Source organism: Primulina eburnea, chromosome 14, assembly GCF_022965805.1.
Source record: "Primulina eburnea isolate SZY01 chromosome 14, ASM2296580v1, whole genome shotgun sequence".
NCBI classification, from domain to species: domain Eukaryota; kingdom Viridiplantae; phylum Streptophyta; class Magnoliopsida; order Lamiales; family Gesneriaceae; genus Primulina; species Primulina eburnea.
Genome location: NC_133114.1, coordinates 25411346 through 25432334, shown reverse-complemented (window position 1 = coordinate 25432334; position 20989 = coordinate 25411346). Strand labels below are relative to the sequence as shown.

Below are 20989 nucleotides of genomic sequence, written 5' to 3'. Positions count from 1 at the left end.
CATAGAGTAGTTTTACACCTTCAAGGATAGCTAAGAGTTCGCCATGGACTACCGAGAGAGGCTGTGTAATCTGTTTGCCAAAAGCCATGAGAAGGCGACCTTGGTTATCCCTTAGCACACCCCAATTCTGAACCTATTTAAATCATGGTTGATATATGCATCAGTAGTCATTTTTAATGATCCTATAGCCGGCAGTAACCAATGATGCACACGGGTCCTACGCTTCCCAACCCCATTAGCAAAGGTAGTCGTGTTCGCGTGGTGGAAAACCTGAAGTAGAACCGAAATCCAAGCAACATTGGTCGCCATTGCTTGACCCTTAACCCCATGTAACTATGTCTGCCTCGCCTTCCAAACTGCCCAAGTATGAACAACAGACTCTTCAAACTCGGACTTCGTTAACATCTCCTTCATTCATAGGCAGAGGTCCATTATGTATTTGCCTGTACCAACCTTTAGTAGGTGCGCAAATCTGGTTACCTTCCAAAGATGTCTAATTGCCGAATAATAGAATAAGGTTCATTGGCAGATCAAATAGCCCTCTCTGGAGTCTGTAGCCATCATGTCATGAATATGTACCTTTCAGATCATAACACCAAAACCGAGTATCCCTATGATAGCTTGGAGGATAGATTTGATGAGCACCTCGTTGCCCCTTATTTATTTCATCTTACCCATGTGGGTATTGTCCCCATGATAGGATGGATGACCAAGATTTGCTCATGCATATATATGACTCACTTTTTTTTTTGGAAATTGTATGTGTGGAAAGATCTTACTCATTGAAATAAAGTGAGGGTAGTGCCCACATAAATAGGATCTCATCAACTTTTGCCTCCTATGAAAACCATTTAGTATTCAATCATTACATCTGTTTCACCGCTCTTTCCACCAAGTATTGGAACTGAATCCTCTTACGTTTCTAGAAACAGTTGGAAGACCAAGATATAAATCATGCGGCTGAACCGCTGGTATCGTCAGAATTGATTTAATTGTCTCAATTTTTTTAAAATTTTTCTCAGTCCTTATTATACTTATATTAATTAACATAGAGTCTTAAAGTAACTAATTTTGATTAGATGTTAATATATATTTTTTCTTCATTTAAATATCCTCATTATTGTTACATTTTCCTCTACTATTTTCATTGAGTGAACTTTAAATTTTTAAGAAATGGTTAAATCAATTTTGTTTTGGTTACTATTATAAAAAAATATACGTAAAATCTAATTAATTGATTTTTAAAAATAAATTAATTATTTTGTATTGGGCCATAATATTTATAGAATTATCTAGCTTTGGGCTTGGCTTGGCCCGGTCCAAATGTACAAAAACCATTTCATTAGTGAAGAAATGATCGAGACGTATTCTGCTTCTGCCCTAGATCCTTCCATCTCCTACCTCAACGCTGATGGGTGAGAAGTCTTAAGGTAAGCACTATTCAACCTTTTGAACTCGAAAAAGCCCTTAAAATTTGGTATTATAGGCTAATTCTCTTTCTTTTTCTCACGTTTCCCTTCACTTTTCTCCCAAATATGTGGGCATGAGTTTTGTTTGATTGCTGCTTTTGGTTGTACGATTGTTAGTATTTTAGTGTTGAGTCGCTGAATCATTTATATACACATAAACTGAATGGACATGGTGAATTAAATGGTAGCTGGAATCAACAAAAATGAGTGGTGACTGGTGCGCAGTGATGGAAAATGGGTTCTCTTATTTTTTTTCTTTTTCAAAAATTTCGGTTAATACGGATGCTGACATCTGATGTTAGGTTATTTCGGACCATTATATTTCCTGCTATTCTTATCCCAGTTCAAATGCCGACGCCAACATCTGAATGTTTGATTTTTATTTTTTTATTTATTTTTTTATGATTCTTGGTGAAAATCCAGTCTTGGACTCGAGTACTTTTACGTTTCATTTGGGAGATAGATTTGAAATCTATTATAGTATCATAGTTAACAATATATATTACTTATTTATACATTAGTTACATAAATATAATAGATTTTGAATGATCTAATTATGAGTTGAATTTGAAATATTGTCCGAACTAAAGTGAAAGACTATATAACTTGAAAATGCTGGGATTTGAAGTTTATGGTCTTGTTTCTCAATAACTACAAAAATACATTTGAATATATTTCAAATCATCCATCAATCCAATTGCCTCCTTAGAGAAGCTCATCCCAAGCATTTCACCCTTTAAGCTTTAAAAAATGAACAGAATTAGGTCAAAATCTAGGAGCCATTCAACGTATTCCCAGCTAATTGAACGTGGCATTTCTTATCGAAGTTAATTTTTTTTATTTGTGCTCGCCTGACGTTGCAAATTATTGTACAGCATTCGCAACCGAATTCCTAATTTGGTAGCATGAATGAGCTTCTTTGTTCAAGTTTGAGAGTTGAAGAGGTGGTGGTAGGTGTAATTTGTTCAGTGTCAGTAATGAGAGTCTTTAGAGCGGGCATTTCTCTATGGGGTGGTCCCACATTATCTGGGAGAAAGTAAGAAATTAACCGCCACATAAGCTCCACAAGCAATTGCGAAGTGACTCTCAAATTTGAGGAGTTTTCCACCAACAAGGATAGTCCTCTGGGATTGAATATTTCTCTTGAGCTTTTGGCGAATTATTCTAAGTAAAACGTGATATAGGCAACATTTTGGTGTTATAATTTTTACATTGTTGATTAGTTTATTCTTGTCTGTGTTCGATGAATTTGCCTCTCAATTTTCTCCGCATTTATCTTTGTTTTTATTTTGGTTTTCTTTTCCGAATTTGATACCTTTAATTTATATTGCTAAAATTTCTTCCTGAATTAGACACTTTTTTTATACTTGGTCTTGGCCATTGTAAGATCACAACTTGACTGAGCAATGTTCCACATGGATTGCCTTCTGCAGATTGAAAAATGCTAGGTTCCTTCTCGATACTGCCCCTTCCTGCGCCGCCAGTTGATGGGAATCTTGGTCCGATTCCCCTTGCTCAAGTGATCAACGAATCTGAAGATGAGAAAAATGGGCCTACTGAAGGCCAAGCAACCGCTAATGATAAATCCAATTCAGCTCCTCCTTCAGTTGCTACCCACACTAGGACTATAGGAATTATATATCCGCCCCCTGACATCAGAAACATTGTAGATAAAACTTCCCAGTTTGTGGCAAAAAATGGACCAGAATTTGAGAAAAGAATCATGGCAAACAATGAAGGGAATGCAAAATTCAACTTTTTACATGCCTCTGATCCTTACCATGCTTATTATCTGCACCGCCTATCAGAAGCTCGGGCCCAGAATCAAGTTTCTGCCCAGCAGCAGCCTTCCCAGGATGTTCCAGAACCAGGTGCTGCTGCCCCAGCTGCTGATTTAAGTGATGCTTTGACGAAGCCTGATCCTACGGCCCAATTTAGACCTGTCCGCAAGGTACTTGAGCCACCGGAGGCAGAGCAGTATACCGTTCGGCTTCCCGAAGGAATTACAGGGGAGGAACTAGATATAATTAAACTCACTGCTCAGTTTGTGGCCCGAAACGGGAAGTCATTTTTGACTGGTCTTACTAGCAGGGAGAGCTCTAATCCCCAGTTCCATTTCCTGCGGCCAACACACAGTATGTTCATGTTCTTTACATCACTGGCTGATGCATATTCAAAGGTACTGATGCCTTCGAAAGGGTTGACAGATAAGCTCCAAAGAGTGTCGTGGATATGACGACTGTCCTTGAACGCTGTTTACATCGTCTTGAATGGGAACGGTCACAAGAACAGGCCAGGCAGAAGGCTGAAGATGAGATCGAGCAGGAGCGACTGCAGATGGCTATGATTGATTGGCATGATTTTGTTGTGGTTGAGACAATTGACTTTGCTGATGATGAGGATGATGATTTACCTCCTCCCATGACACTTGAGGAAGTGATAAGGAGAAGCAAGATGACCACCATGGAAGAAGAGGATATTATTGAGCTCGGCAAGGAGGTGGAAATGGATATGGATGAAGAAGAGGTCCAACTGGTTGAGGATGGCATGAGAGCTGCTAGTCTTGAAGAGAATGTTGGTTTGAAGAGTAATGAGACCAGAATAGTTCCGGAAGAACCTGAACCACCCATGAGAATAGTGAAAAATTGGAAGCGGCCTGAAGATAGGATCCTAACTGAAAAAGATCCAACTAAATATGTTGTCTCACCGATAACTGGAGAGCTCGTTCTCATTAATGACATGTCTGAACACATGAGAATTTCTCTCATTGATCCCAAGTATAAGGAGCAGAAGGACAGGATGTTTGCTAAGATTAGGGAGACAACTCTTGCAGCAGACGATGAAATTTCTAGGAACATTGTGGGACTTGCAAGAACACGTCCTGATATTTTTGGTACCACCGAAGAAGAAGTTTCTAATGCCGTCAAGGCTGAGATTGAAAAGAAGAATGATGAGCAACCAAAACAGGTCATATGGGATGGCCACACGGGAAGTATTGGTCGATCAACTACACAAGCCATTTCTCACAATACAGGTGGGGAGGACCTAAATGATAATGTGAACAATGATGGCTGGAGTCTTCCGGGTCCAGCACCTCCTCCTCCCATACCTGGTATGCCACCAGTTCGGCCACTGCCTCCACCTCCAGGCCTTCTCTTGAATATTCCAAGGCCTCCTACCTCAATCCCCTACTCTATGCCAACCAACACTGGGGTAATTGCCCCACCACCACCTAGGCCTCCAGTAATCAATATTGTTCCTCCTGTTCGACCACCACCTCCTATGTCTATGGTTCATGGGCAACCTCTTATGGCAAATCAGCCATCATTGCTTCCATCTATGCTTCCAGTTCCACCTCCTCCAGGATCCCAGTTTACGATGTTGGGTGGTCCCAGACCTTTCGTTCACATCCCTATGCCCCAACCAGGTATGCCTATGGTTCCTCCGCCACCTATGCTCCAAGGGATGCCTCCACCACCTCCACCTGAGGAAGCTCCTCCTCCACTGCCTGATGAACCAGAACCCAAGAGGCAAAGACTTGATGATTCTATGCTTGTTCCTGAAGACCAATTTTTGGTTAAACATTCGGTATTGAGCCTCTTCTCATCTCTCTGTTGAAGATGTTATATGTATATGTATGTGTGTGTGATATACTTTACCAATGTCCTTTGATAAATTGTTTTACATCGGTGACTACAGGGTCCTGCACATATCACTATCTCTGTTCCAAATGTTGATGAAGCAAATCTCAAGGGGCAAGTACTGGAGATTACGGTGCAATCCTTATCAGAAACAGTTGGCAGTTTGAAAGAGAAAATTGCTGGGGACATTCAACTTCCTGCAAACAAACAAAAGCTAAGTGGGAAGGCTGGTTTCCTCAAGGACAATTTATCACTTGCTTATTACAATATTGGTCCTGGAGACTCGCTATCTCTATCTCTTAGGGAACGTGGTGGCAGGAAGAGATGAACATTATACTGTGAATCCAAGGTTTATTAGAACACTGGCGTTGCAATATAATATTAGCTATTATTGGACACAATGCCCTAATTTTCCTTTTTCATTTTAGAGACTGTACTTGTACTCTACCTCTGAAGTATTTATTGCTTTTTCTTATTATATCTTACCTACTGCAGATCTACCATCTTGGTACTTGTCACATGGGTTATAGGAGTTTTCTAGTTATATATTACATGCATGGTTCTTTTGAATTTATCTTGCATTATTTACATTTCTGTGTTTATCTCTTATATCTGATGAGACAGTCTTGCTCCATGACAGTTCAGATTTTGATGTCTTCATTTTCAGTTCTTATATACTCTTGGATCAATTAAAGGCGGTCCTCAGGTGAATCTGTTCTGAAACCATAATTTTGCCCGCTCCTGATCCTTGTTTAGTCCATCCATCTTTAACTTTTACATAACATGGTGTGAGAAGAATGCATGGGCTGGTTTTGTCAGTTTCATTTAACATCTGAATAAGTCGTATCAGTGTTGCTTAGCTGTGGTCCTAATCAGGTCTTGAATTTTGTGGTAGTAATCAGGTGTTTTCTTAGTTGCTGCTCGATCGGTTGAATCAAATGAGTTTGTTTCGTGCACAGAGGGAAGATAATTAGATTTTGTTACACAGTTATTTCTTGTTTGGAGTCGCACTCATTTCAGATGCTAAAAAACTCTTTTGAGGAAGACATTATTTGTTTGATGAATAGAGTTGGTCAATATTGATTATTAATGAGTTTGGAATCAAAATTTCCACAATTGAGGGATGAATTTCACTCTTTTCCATCATTTTAATGTTTATTAAGTTTTTAGGAAACACGTGATCAATCGTTGCTTCCATCAGTGTTAGTGTTCAATTGTTTGACTTGTGGCACTTGCACTTGATGGAGCTAGCTATAAGAAGGTTCGTTCGATCCTGTCCCCACACCCCATATGAATGGTTGAGATTTCACTTCATGGAAAAAAAAAAAAAAAAAAAAAAATTGGGTCCGAAAAAATTCCGGTCCTTGGATGTACTTCTGCAGACAGTGCCTGCAGGGGTAGGTTGGAATAATCCCTATAAGAAAGAGTCTCTTATGTTTTACTCAAAAGTTTTACAGTCTCTGTTCTTTATAGGTACACACAAATGCAGGTACATATTTTTGGTTTATACAGGTGAATGGCGCCAACATGTTCATTTATACAAATGAACGACACATTTTACATAATTGAACTATATACAACTTTACTGTCGCTTATTATGCTCTTGCTTTCGTACAGTATGAAATGAAAAAAACATTGGAAACAAGATCCAAAGTATAAGCATGTTTGCTGTACTTGTTGAAATTGGACTACTCCGTGGGAGCTAATATCTTGTTGAATACAAAATTATATGAGCAACCTTGCAGCGTGAGTAGAGCGATAATGGTCGTGTAAGTGATTGAAAAATGACGTTTGAATTTTATATGATCTAAAACATTTTATTTACATTGTATCTATCGCTTATTGGTATAACAAGCAATTATAATAAAAATTTATATAAATTAATAAAGTTTGATCATGAAATTTTATTGATTTATAGACAACCTTTGGATACAAGTAGTAGTATTTGAAATGAAACTTGGTGAGAGGAGACAATTAATCCCACGGTTTCGCTATTCAAATTTGTCATATTCTAGAAAAACAAGAAGCTGAGTTGGTAGATGTCAAAATGCTGCATCCTATCAAGCTTATGAATGCTTCCTCGGTGAAAACATTCAAGAACCTGTCAACAGGTATAGAGCTGCTGGAGATTAAGAATGAGGAAGGGGATGAACAAGCTGCCAAGACCCCGGCCAAAGACACCAAGATGAAGTTGGTGTCGAATTCAGGGTCTGACAATAAAGATGGTGACAGCAGGGAGAAAGTACCATTAACTAGTGTTTGTTGCTTCCAAAAAGGAGGCAACTGAGAAGAAGAAACAGACCCGCCTCTCTATCCAATGTCCTGACTACCATCAATCTGACCATCCAACAGGTTGATAACTTGGTCAAGAAGAGGATGGGAAAAAGTTTTGATCGATGGGTGGATTATAGAACCGTGGTTCACTTCTCAACCATTGCCGAGGACGACAAGCTCAATTTTGTGGCCAAACTTGAAGTTAAAATGCTAAATTGGGTCGAAACAGATCTCATCTCTGAAGCCCTCCAGCGGAGAGATTTTATTGGAATACAACTCAGGGAGAGCTTACTGTAGGCTATCATTAAGCAAAAGAAGACCAACTTTGACTCTCCCACAAAGTTTTTTTTATCTTATATGTGTTGTCCACTTTTCTATTCTTATTCATCATAATCCCTTAAATCAATCGTGTTTAATTCAATTATATGTTAATGCAGATAAACCATAATTATGTAGTCCTATTCCTAATAGATTTATCTCATGATAGCATATCCAAATTATAAGAAATCCAATAGTTGCCACAATTTTGAATTCATTGGTTCCTTTTTTCCTTTTGGGAATCCCCAGAATTCATTTCGGGCGTATTGAATAATTTTTATGGATTCTGACATTACCAATTCTCGAACTCTCATCATAAAAGCTTTAGATATGGCAATAGGTAGGTGTAATATGATTTTTTTCAAATCATTGTAAAAATGTAATTTCATTGAAAATGACATACATTATATTTTCTATGAATTATTGTCCAAGTCTTGCATTGCTTTAAAAGAATTTTTTGAGACGATCATCTTAGTTTTGTTATCACCAAAAATGAGATTTTTTTATATTGATTAAGTTTTGGTGATAACAAACAATCTGTTTCAGGATTCAACTGCATTTTCAATATGTTTACACTTTTTGAGATGAATCATCTACTCTGGAATTTTCTAGCTGGAATGCATAATCATCCATCTATTTATTCCAAAGTCACGCTGGACTGTTTAATTGAAGATTAATCTACATATTGGGCTGTAGCTGGTATGCTTGTGCATCAAGCTATTCTTTGTGCCTACCAGCTAGACATGTCAGAAAATTTCTTGATTAATCATGCAAAGTAGCTTATGTATCCAATTGTTCGATAATGTCTTAAAATAAGACAAAGATATGCGCATGCTTTTCTATCTCATAAATCAACTTTTCAGAAGCTGTTAGATGTCATATTTGGATACATTCCAAATTGCATTAATTGTGGTGTATCATCAAGGGAAAAGAGACAAAAGATCGTTTGTTTTTATTTCAACAAACAATACAAGTTGAACGTTGAAGCAAAAGTTAACGTCAGAGTTCAACTATTTAAAAGCAAGATTCAAGACCGAAAAGACTACTAAAACTTTCACAATATACCTTTATCAAGATTTCGAGCACACTGATCTTTATATTATCAAGCTGTTCAACTTAGCATACAATTTTTTATATACGATAATCAAGAATCATCTTGTGTTGCACATTCACTCAAGCTTCTCAACCTATTTGTTTAGAGTGTTGTAATTGATTTGTTGTTTGAACTTAAGGTTCTATGGACAGCTTGTTTGTATTTCTTGTCGGAAACTGATACTAGGAGTTTTAATGTAGGTAGCAGATAAGTCTTAGCTGAAGTAAGTTGATATAAGAGTTGTAAAACCAAAGTCTTCCAGAAAATTCTTTCCTTGAGTAGAAGAAGACGAGACATAGAAGAATTTTGTCTTCGAACTTCCATATATATTATGTTATTTATTTTACATATCCTTATATTTGTCAGTTGCATTCATTTACTTGCTATAATTTGTTAAATGGTTATCCAAGTGAATATATAATACTTCACTAGTACCAGCTAACCCTTTCCACCTTTTTAAAGTGATCAAGTTATGCTTAGAGGGTTGAGAAATATACATTAACAGCTAAAAATTGTTAAGACGAGATCGAATTTACAATTTTTTTTAAAAAAAGTTTATTAATTTCCCTCCAAACTCATTTTTTATCCTAACAGTTTTTATCAGGTGATATTTGAGAAAATAGAGGAATAAAATTAGGTCACCGAAGATAAAATAATGTCCAGTCATATTTTCCTTTCCTTTTTTCTCCTAACATGAACTTAATATCATATAAAAGGCCTAAATATTTAAGAATCCATATAAATTAATTTGGTCTAAAAATTAATAAAACTGTCTTGTATGATAAATATTTAATTTATTTTGTCGGTTTATATATAAAATGGTGTGAAATAAAAAAAGTAAATTAAATGCAATTAAATGTTCTCAAAACTTAGAGCCCCCACAAATGAGGCAGTTCGATTCACGCATGATAGGTCATCCCTTTTCACTATAACACATATGACTTATGTACGAAACATAACAAATGTTGGAAGCAATTATTAAATGGAAATATTATTAAGAGCGTGTCTCTCGTGATCCAGTCTGTCGAATCTTTATCTATCTATGATACAGATTAGCTCTACCGATATTCATAATAAAAATTAATACTCTTAGTATAAAAAGTAATATTTTTTTATGGATGACCCAAATAAAAGATCTGTCTCACCAAATACGATCCGTAAGACCGTCTCACACAAGTTTTTGTCTATTATTAAATTGTTGGAAATATTATGGCATTTCCATAAACACGTGTGCAATTGGCATTTACTCAACCAGTACAGATCCTTGACCAGAGGTGGATTCAAATAAATATTTTTTATTACAATTTATTAGTTTTCTTCATAAATTATAACTAATAATGTCAGGAAATTTAATTGAAAAAGCTCATCCGCACAAAGAATTTTGAGGGGTAGAATGGGAGGTCAGAGAACAGGACCACTCGATTTATTTCGAAGTTGAAATCTAGGTAAAAGGTGCACATGAAAATTTATTTATTACGCAACTCGATTTGCCATTTTACACAGTAGACAGTCGAGTGAAATTCGATCTAACGGATTCTTTCATCTATTCACGAAATTGTTATAGCCAAAAACACGTAAATGGTAAATATTAATTGTCTCACATCGGTTGGATAGATAACTTGGGAGTTGTATATATGAGCCTGGACAATCTTCCTCGAGCTAGCTTTTGGGATTGAGTTAGGTCCAAATTTCAATCTTAACATGATATCAGAGCCCGAGTTCCACCGTTATGTGTTGGACTGCCTATAATTAGGCCACTCGTTCTGCTCATAATTGGATCATTTGTAAAATCCACGTTCCAGATGTTCATTCCTGGGCGTGAGAGAGATGTATTAATTGTCTCACATCGGTTTGATAAATAACTTGAGAGTTGTATATATGGGCTTGGATAATCTTCCTCCTTTGAACTAGCTTTTGGGATTAAGTTAGGTCCAAGTTCCAATCTTAACATGGTATCAGAGCTCAGGTTCCATCGTAAGTGTTGGACCACCCGTTCTGCCCATAATTGGGTCATTTGTAAACTACACGCTCCAGATGTTCATCCCTGGGCGTGAATGAGGTGTGTTAGTTGTCACACATCGGTGGTATTTAATACCTGAGAGTTGTATATATGATTTTGGGCAATCTTTCCCCCTTGAGCTAGCTTTTGGGGTTGAGTTAGGTCCAAGTTTCAATCTTAACATGCTCGTGTGTTTGCCCATAGTTGGGACACCCGTTCTGCTCATAATTGGGTCATTTGTAAACTCCACGCTCCAGAAGTTCATTCCTGGGCGTGAGAGAGGTGTGTTAATTGTCTCATATCGGCTGGAATACATATCTGTTCCCTGTTATACTATATTCCATGTTCACAAATATATAAGATATAACTGATATTTAATTTTCACTGTTTGGCAATGGCCATGAAATTTTTATTCCATACACTTCATAATTTACTGAACTCCAGTATTGTCTTTTACTCTAAAAGTTGACAAACTGATATCATATCCTATAAATAAATAAGGCAAAAACTTGTGTGAGACGGTCTCACGGGTCAAATTTTGTTAGACGGATCTTTATATGGGTAATCCATGAAATAGTATTGCTTTTTATGCTAAGAGTACTAATTTTTATGGTGAATATGAGTAGGGTTGACCCGTCTCACAGATTGAGATCCGTGAGACGGTCTCACATGAGACCTACTCAATAAATAAATCAATTACTAATTACCAATTACTGGAATCAATTAAAAAAAATAATCAGTCAGGCGTCTTTATCAAATTTGAAATTTACAATATTCATTTAAAGTAATGTTAATGTTTCACTAAAAAGAATTAAAAATTAATCGATAAAGCTTTTTGCTTAAATTGTTTCTGATTTAATTTATATAATCTTCAATTTATTTGCATCTAAAAATTATAAATTCATGTATTATTGAGATGATAAAAATCAAATCAGTGATATTTTAAAAAACCAACAGAAATACAAAAAAAAAAAAAAAAATCGTATTTCGCAAATAAGTCATATAATATTAATCCCAAACCCACATTACATGAAGAGTTTGAAGAAACACAAAAACTCTTGTAAGACGGTCTCACAGATCAATTTCGTGGGTCGAATATCTTATTTAGGTCATCTATGAAAAAGTATTACTTTTTATGCTAAGAGTATTACTTTTTATTATAAATATCGGTAAAATTGACACGTCTTACAGATAAAGATTCGTGAGACCGTCTCACAAGAGATCTACTTTTGAAGAAAATACTAGCCAACCAACAACTATGTTATAATAAGCACAACAATTTTGAGAAGGGTGAATAAACCGACGTTGGTTGTTGTATGATTTTCTTGACTTCCAGTTTTGTTAGAAACTGAAAGTGTCTTTCTTGATCCTAGCCAATTGGTTGAACTATTTAGGGATAATATTGAGTGCACACAAATACTTCAAGCAGATGCGGTGAAATAGTTTAATCTTCCTACAAACTTATATTTCAACAAACTGATAAACCAATAATATTAAGCCAGAGTAGTTCGCTGAATTTAAAGAACATGGAATATTATTATGGAAGTTCTAAGTAAAATCCTTCTATGTTCGTCTTTCTTTGAATACCCAAAATTTCTGAAGTTGACATTTTAAAACAGTCCTCTTTGTACCATCAACTGGAAATTGTGCATAAAATATCATGTGTCCTTTTCTTCTTTTCAAATATAGAATATGACAATATATGTTCTTGAAAACTAGCCTAACTCAGCAACCAACGACTCTTCAATTCTGTTCGAGGAAAGAGCTGCATAGAACTTTGTCTTTTCTGAGAATATTCTCGATTGAATTTTGAGTTTCCTGACTGTTAAAATATTCCTCTTTGGTACCATCAACTGGAAATTATGTATAAAATGTCACGTGTCTTTGTCTTCTTTTCATATATAGAATATGATAATATGTGTTTTTGAACACTAGCCAATGTCAGCAACCAACGGCTCTTTAATTTTGTTCGAGGAAAGAGCTGCATATGACTTTGTCTTTTCTGGGAACATTCTCGATTGAATTTTGAGTAGCCTAACTGGTGAATGGTCAGACTTGTCTACAATTATGGTTGGTTTATAGTTTTTGTCGGCAATAATGGATGTGCAATTAATGAGCACGCATTTGTTGAAAACATAAAAAGATGGAAGACGTGTTTTGAAAATTGGAAAATGGAAAGAAATTTCCTACACACGGTTTCACACATACGAGGAGCTTTATAAATTTCCTACACGCGGTTTCACACCTACGGGGAGCTCTATTATCTATAAATAGAGCTCTCTCCCTTCATTCTGAAATCATCATTTCTTAGAGTTTTATCTCATCTTATAGCATTTGAGTATTTATTTCTATAATATTTGTGAGGTGTTTGTTCTCTTGTATTAAAAGAGCGTGTGTTATCTTTGAAACATAGTGAGTGGGCTGTACACTATAAAAATATTATAGTGGATTTCTTTTCATATTTTCCGTGATTTTTACCCTAATAATTTTTAGGAGTTTTTCACATAAATCTTGGTGTCCAATTTATTCTTTATTTTCATATTTATTATCTCAAATTTTCGTACGTGGGACCAACAAGTGATATCAAAGCCTTGGTTTAAAATTTCTTAAAATTCTGAGTATGCTCTGTGGTTGCATCATAGACTAATCTTCCACATCAGAAAATTTTTTTTGAGATTTTTTTATTAAGACATAATTATTTTGTCCAGTCTACTAAATTGTTGTAGACATAATGACAGGCAGGTACGAGATAACAAAAATCAATTAAAGCATTTTATGTCGTGGAAAATAAAGATACAAGTAATTTTAAAAAATGATAATTGCTTGCCGGTTCTTGGAGATAGACCAGTGGAAATGACAGACGATGGAAAGTGAAATAAGATGATGAATCAATTATACTCATTGTGTGATTTTTTTACTCCGGTATATATTGTGTGATTTTTTTTAGCCATGTATGTTTCATTGAATCAATTATATTCAAGAAGGCATTGACTTAATGAGATATTTTCTCATGTGGTGCTGTTCACAATAGTCAGAGTAATGTCGGCATTGTCTGCGGTGCTTGACCTACATCTAGAACAGATAGATGTGAAAACTGCATTTCTTCATGGAGATCTTGAATTAAAAATCTATATATTCCAGCCAGAAGGTTTTGTAGAAAAGGCAAAGGGAACTTGGTTTGCAGGATGAAAAAATCTCTATACTGTCTCAAACAGGCGTCGAGGTGTTGGTACAAGAGATTTGATTCATATATCACAAGCCTTGGATACAACAGACTGAGTGCAGGCCCTTGTACGTATTTCAAGAGATCTGATGATGATTATATCATTTTGCTGTTGTATGTGGACGACATGTTGGTAGCAGGCCCCAAAAAATATCAGGTCCAAGAATTGAAAGCACAGTTGGCTAGAGAATTTGATATGAAGGAATTGAGACCAGCAAACAAGATTCTAGAGATGCAAGTTCACCGAGACAGAAGTAATAGAAAGATTTTGCTTTCTCAAAAAAATTATTTTAAGAAAATCTTGCAACGCTTCAACATGCAAGATAGTAAGCCAATCTCGACCTCTCTTCCTGTTAACTTCAAGTTATCGCCCGAGATGTGTCCTTGTAGTGAAGCAGAGAGGATGAAGATATCGAGTAACATATGCATCAGCATTAGGAAGTTTGATGTTCGTCAAGATCTATACAAGACCGGACGTTGCTCAAGCAGTGAGAGCAGTTAGTCGGTATATGGCGAATCCTTGACGAGAGCATTGAAGCACAGTTAAGAGATTCCTTAGATATATTAAGGGTACTTCAAATGCTGCATTATGTTATGGAGGATCATATTTTACACTCAAGGTCTATGTCAATTCATATTATGCATATGAACCTTATAAGAAAAAATCTACTACTGGTTATGTGTTTATATTTGCAGAGAGAGCTGCATTCTGGGTTTCAAAACTACAAACAGTTGTGGAATTATCAACAACGGATGGAGAATACATGTCAGCTACTCAAGCTTGAAAAGGAGGCAATATGGATTAAAAAATTATTGAAGGAGATCGGGCACAAACAAGAAAATGTTCTTTTATTTTGTGACAATCAAAGTGCCTTACACATCGCAAAGAATCCATCCTTTTATTCCAGGACTAAACACATTGGAGTACACTTTCACTTTTTACGGGAAGTAGTAGAAGAAAGAAAGTGTGGATATGCAGAAGATCCATACAAAAGATAGCATAACTGATTTTCCGACCTACCCAGTTAATGCTGATAAGTTTGAGTGGTGTAGATCCTCAAGTGGCCTAACAAAAACGTAAGCAGCAGGTGATGGCAAGATTGAAAAGATGTGTGGAGATGTGTTTGATTCTCAATAAAATCTCCAAGTGGGAGTAGGCCCTGGTTTGGTACGGTATACCGATTTTTTTTAATAATACCGTATACCGTACCGAAATTTTTCGGTACCGAAAAATGAATACCGATACCGTACCGAAATTTCGGTATATCGACCGAAATTTCAGTATGACATAAATTACATACCATTCTTACCAAAAAAGTTCGGTATACCGCAATTTCGGTATGGTATTGGTATAATACAGTCTATACCGAAATTCTTTTAAAAATATTGTTAATCTCATCACAATCACAACAAAATAATTTTATTATAATAATTTTTCGGTATTTCGGTATCTACCGAATTACCGAACATTTCAAAAACATATACCGATACAGATACTGAAAATTTATACCGTACCAAATTTTTTGTATACCGTTAATATCAGTATATGCGGTATATTTCGATATGTTATGCACGGTATACCGAAATTTCGGTATTTTTTCCCAGCCCTAAGTGGAAGAAATGTCGGCAATAATGGAGGTGCAATTGATGAGCACGTATTTGTTGAAAACATAAAAAAATGGAAGACGCGTTTTGAAAATTTGCAAATTGAAGGAAAATTCCTACACGCAGTTTCACACCTACGGGTAAAGCTTCCGCCCTTCAATCTGAAATCATCCTTCTTCGAGTTTTCTATCATCTTATAGAATTTGAAAGCTTAGTTCTATAATACTTGTGAGTTGTTTGTTCTCCTGTATTAAGAGATTGTGTGTTCTCTTTGAAAACACAGTGAGTGAGTTGTACACTATAAAAATATTATAATGGAATTCTTTTCATAGTGCATGTGGTTTTTAACCTAATAATTTTAGAGGTTTTCCATGTAAATCTCGATATCTAATTTATTCTTTATTTTCATATTTATTATCTCAAATTGCAGCACGTGGGACCAACAGTTTTCTCATGCACAAGACACATTGAAATTTTCAAATTTTTATTTTGATAATACAAAATAAGCTTGGACACTCTTATGATTTTAATTACAATAATAGGGTGTTTATTAGGAATTTACCTCCAAATGTAAATGTTTGGGAATGATTCCAACTATTCCAGGATTAGCAGAGATAACTCTAGTTGTAAATCCCTTAGAACGGATAGCGCCTCCTCGAAGATTTCGAAAATATTCTTTGAATCCTTCTTCAAGATCTCCTCTATCAAGTCCATGAAAGGCGATTTAAATCCTCTTCTAGTTTGTAATAAAAAAAATAGAAGAATTTTGCGTTGAGACGATGAAAAAAAGTGGCGCACAAAATCCCTAGGTATAGGATTTGGCCACTTGATGTTAGAGAGAGAGGTTTTTGAAAAATTTTGAGTGAAGTTATATCTAATAATAAACTCTCATAGCTTATTTATGAATATGTGACTAACCGCATTAAGGTTACCTACAAATTTGTTTGACTTAGGATTTGTTCCTAAAACTAGGACTTACATGATCCAAGTCAATAAAAACTCCATCTTTTGATTAATTTCACAATCCCGATCGGTGATCTGGGATGACTATAAATAGCTCGTTATTATGATATGTGGTTTGATTTTCGACCCACTGAACACTTTCAGGACTATTACCCATTTTAAAACACTTCCATACAAATTATGATTTGTACTCTCTAACATTCTTTTAGTAGTTTTACTCTTTCTCTCCATATTCCAGCAATGGATTATACTTATAAATGAGTAATGTTTGACCATATCAATGGGAGCAAAAAACCAATACTTGTATGACCCTCGATTATTCAAAAATATAACTAGTTGTGGGTTTACAACTAATTGTGATCTAGGATAATATTTATCCTTTATTCGGACTGACCCTAGTTATCTTTGTTTATGTATCAACTCATTGATCATAAGAATGTCATTACACATTTCTGACTGCCTCTTGGTAAGAGCGTCTAGCAGCATCGTCTAATAATTTCCTATGTATCTTTGATAGTACCTGAAAGAACTATTAGATTGTGGTTAATGTACAATATAGTCTCTTCTCTCATATATCTCAATTGAATCTGCAATCATTGATATATTGAAGGTTGCATATGAATTTGATAAGATGTGATATATCTTTGAGTGATCATAGTAGCATCACATGTGTAAGTAGAGAACTCATTTACCCAAAAGCACATCTCATACCCTGGCTAGATATTCCTTACATTATTAATTCATCATATCACATAAGATATCAACACTACTCATAGATAAACGGTGAATCCCCGACTATAATGTTCTAACTCCTACGTGTGTTGTCGTTACACTCAATCTCGTCACCTGATGACCCTCATGGAGTTAGTAAACGAGTCAAATTATAGCATTAACACATAGAGCCTCAATGTTGTATCGAGTTATAAGAACTAATTGTGTACAACCATAATCACATGCTTAATCACTCGATAAATGATAACCACTTGAAAAGTTCTAGGAAATATTTGTGAGTGAATTTATCATATGAGCACTCATATGTATATTCGGACATTTCTATGTCTCTATCAATGAAACGTGGCACACAATATCACATATGCTATTCTAGAACTCGGGCAATCATCACTCTTTTTTTAGGTCGAATCGACTAAAAACATGTTTAGAATATACATCGACTATAATATGTGTTTCATGACCATCATCATATGTACGACCTCATATTTATTGTATTATCATATATTCAAGATCTTTATTAATGTAATTTGCATAAGTATAATGATAAATAAATTTTAGAATGAATAAAATATAAAATATTATTAAAATATAAATCGTTTGTATAAGATTCAGTAAAGTCCAAACCAACAATTCGTTTGTAAAGAACTTGCTCGATCTATTAGTTAGCTGGTATTAGCAGTCTGTACAAGGCAACTTAAAGTAGTAGAGCATCTAGTCTTGTTGGGTTGATGAGTCAATCTTGATAAGGCAGCTTGAATGTCTATGAGAAGCTTGACGCAGATCAGCCAAATGACTTGAGTAGTTCAGCATTCTCTAATAGCAGTCACCACAAGAAGCATAAACAACGAGATCTTTTGACAAATATTGTTAATTGTCTCACATCGATTGGATAAATAACCTTGAAATTGTATATATAAGATTGGACAATCCTTCCCCCTTGAGCTAGCTTTTGAGGTTGAGTTAGGTCCAAGTTACAGTCTTAACAAATATCCAGCAAATTAGTCCAGCAGACAATGCTCATCCAGCAAGACAACCTGAAAACCTCACAACAATCAACGAGATTTTTGTTGTCATCAAAACATAAGATAATTTTAATTATAACAATGAGCTCTATTATCGCTTTGACAAAATATTCGTTGTATCAACTCAGATTATTTTTATATAAAATTACTCGATGATCAGCTTAGAACAAGAGCTCCATTTGTTGTTTACCTAATCTTAAAACACCTTAAAAAAAGTCCTAAACTGATCATATCAAAATATGCGGCCAACAAAACAAGAAAACCAATACATACATATATAATGGGATGTTGAGAAGAGATACATTTTCACATTCATTAGGAGCGATAATGAGAGATTATTTCTCATGTAACATTTCTAATTACCAACTTGGTTTACATTAATAAAAACTGAATTCGAGAACTTATGCAAGATGTCCTTTTGAAAAATAAATGACTCTTTTATTTTTCTCAAACAACTAAATCTTCAAAAAAGTGTATATTTTTTTTGGGGGTATAATTTCGTGTATTGAAATAGAGAAATTTCTCTTACATACCCAATGGCGTAAGAATTTATTGCTGAAATTTATGTGAATTCAGTCTTATAACTTGCAGACTATAATTTGTACCAAATTCATTATTACATTTCGAAACAAAAACAATCATGTCCACCGTTGAAACAGAAGAAAAGCTCCATAACCACAACCATTAATAAAAGGAGCCTTTTCATAATATATATCCGTTCCATTTACATGTTTTTAACTTGTGTATAAATAAATTGCCGAATAAATTTATTCTTTATATTATTTTAATTTCAAATATTTAATATGATGATTAGATGATTAATTTTAGACATCAATAATATATATATATATATATATATATATATATATATATATATATATATATATATATATATATATTGTGGAGAGATATTTTTGAAGGTCTGTAATTATGTGAGGGTTGTTGATTTTCATTGATTAAAATTGAAACTATCTCATGAATAACAATTTATTATGGGACACGACCATTTAATTGCATGGCTGTCAAAGATTTCCCTGTTATTGAAAACCATCGTATGAAATATTTATTATAAATAAATAAATAATAATATATATATATATATACATATACATATACATATACATATATTGCATGATATTAATTTAGTAATAATTATTATTATATAAATGCATGTCTGAAATACTTTAATAACGGGTGAAAAAATTATTGTTAGTAATCAATGTTTCAACGTGAATGTCCATTATTCAAGTATAAACTAACCAGAAAAATTCGGCATATGCTAATGAGTGGGTATCATGTGAGATCGTCTCACGGATCTTAATTTTTTAGACGGGTCAACCCTAACCATATTCACAATAAAAAGTAATACTCTTAGCATAAAAAGTAATACTTTTTTATGGATGACCCAAATAAGAGATCCGTCTCACAAATATTATCCGTGAGACCGTCTCACACAAGTTTTTGCCTATGCTAATATACCGTAGACAGGAAATTTAAAATCACCTTCTTTGGGAAAACAAAAAAAAATAATTGTGAGACTATTTCATAGGTAAATTTTGTGAGACAGATCTCTGGCCCAACCCAACTCATATAAAATATTATCTTTTAGAATATGTCTTTTTGTGAGATGTTTTCATGAATATATATGTGTGAAACGAGTCGATTTGATCCATATTTATAGCGAAAATTAATAATTGCGACATAAAAAAAAGGTAATATTTTTGTCATGGATTTCTCACAAGAAACCTACTTGGAAAAGCCTAAAATACTACATGCGTCTATTTCTTTAACGTCTGTTTATTATTTTTACTTAGTAAAATATATCTTTACCCCTTACATTCAATGGTAACTTTGCCCTACAGCTTTCCCACATCCATTTTCATTATTTATAAGTATTTTAAAAAAACAAAGTTTTAAAAAGTTATATATTGGAAAAAAATCTATCAATATTTATCGCCAGAAGGACGATTTCCTTAGTCGATCGGTCTCTCCCAAGCTACTGAACAACGATATAAAAGGTATATTTTGACAAGGATAGATAATTTCAATATAGTTGTATGTGAGCAGGGGAACTGAAGGATTTTGATTACTCAATTAAAGAACGAACTAAAGTTTACCTTTTACAATATTTGAAGAAAAATATTAATAGAGAATTTTAAGAATGTAATATAATATTTATATTACCTTAAGTTTTGGTTTTAATGAAAAAATAAAGTGTTGACATGTTGCGGATCCAACCACTTTTCTTATGTAAGTGCAGGTTTCTAGCCGATGGACAACTCAAGCCACTCAACAAAATATCAAGCATTAATAGATAATCTTATAATCTGCTTTAAACCTGATTGTTGTAATGATCAATATTTAACCGTTCAAGTTTAACCGATCAAACTTTAGCAGATCAAAATGTACACTGCAACTCGAGTTGTTCAAATACTACTAGTTAAAGTAATCAAACACGTAAGTGTCATACTAACTCTCGATTGATAGAATATTTCCTAAAGTGCCAAAATTCAATCAACTTTTCAGAGACTAAAAAACTAAAGACGAAAAAAGCAAGTGGACATTAAATGGAATTTAATGATATGTACGATGATTGGAAGTGATAAGACCATTCTTTTGGAGTTGTACAAATGATCGGTGAAATGCATTT

At 34.6% G+C, this 20989-nt stretch overlaps 1 protein-coding gene across 1 annotated transcript; it reads left to right on the top strand.

The window, feature by feature from the left end:
• The first annotated feature begins 1319 nt into the window (after positions 1-1319).
• Positions 1320-5610, top strand: LOC140811423 (probable splicing factor 3A subunit 1). Its single transcript, XM_073169279.1, is given in 4 exon segments — positions 1320-1430; positions 2903-3682; positions 3685-5057; positions 5169-5610. Coding segments are annotated over 3 exon segments (2415 nt in total). The 5' UTR covers positions 1320-1430; positions 2903-2910; the 3' UTR covers positions 5439-5610.
• The last annotated feature ends 15379 nt before the right edge of the window (positions 5611-20989 follow it).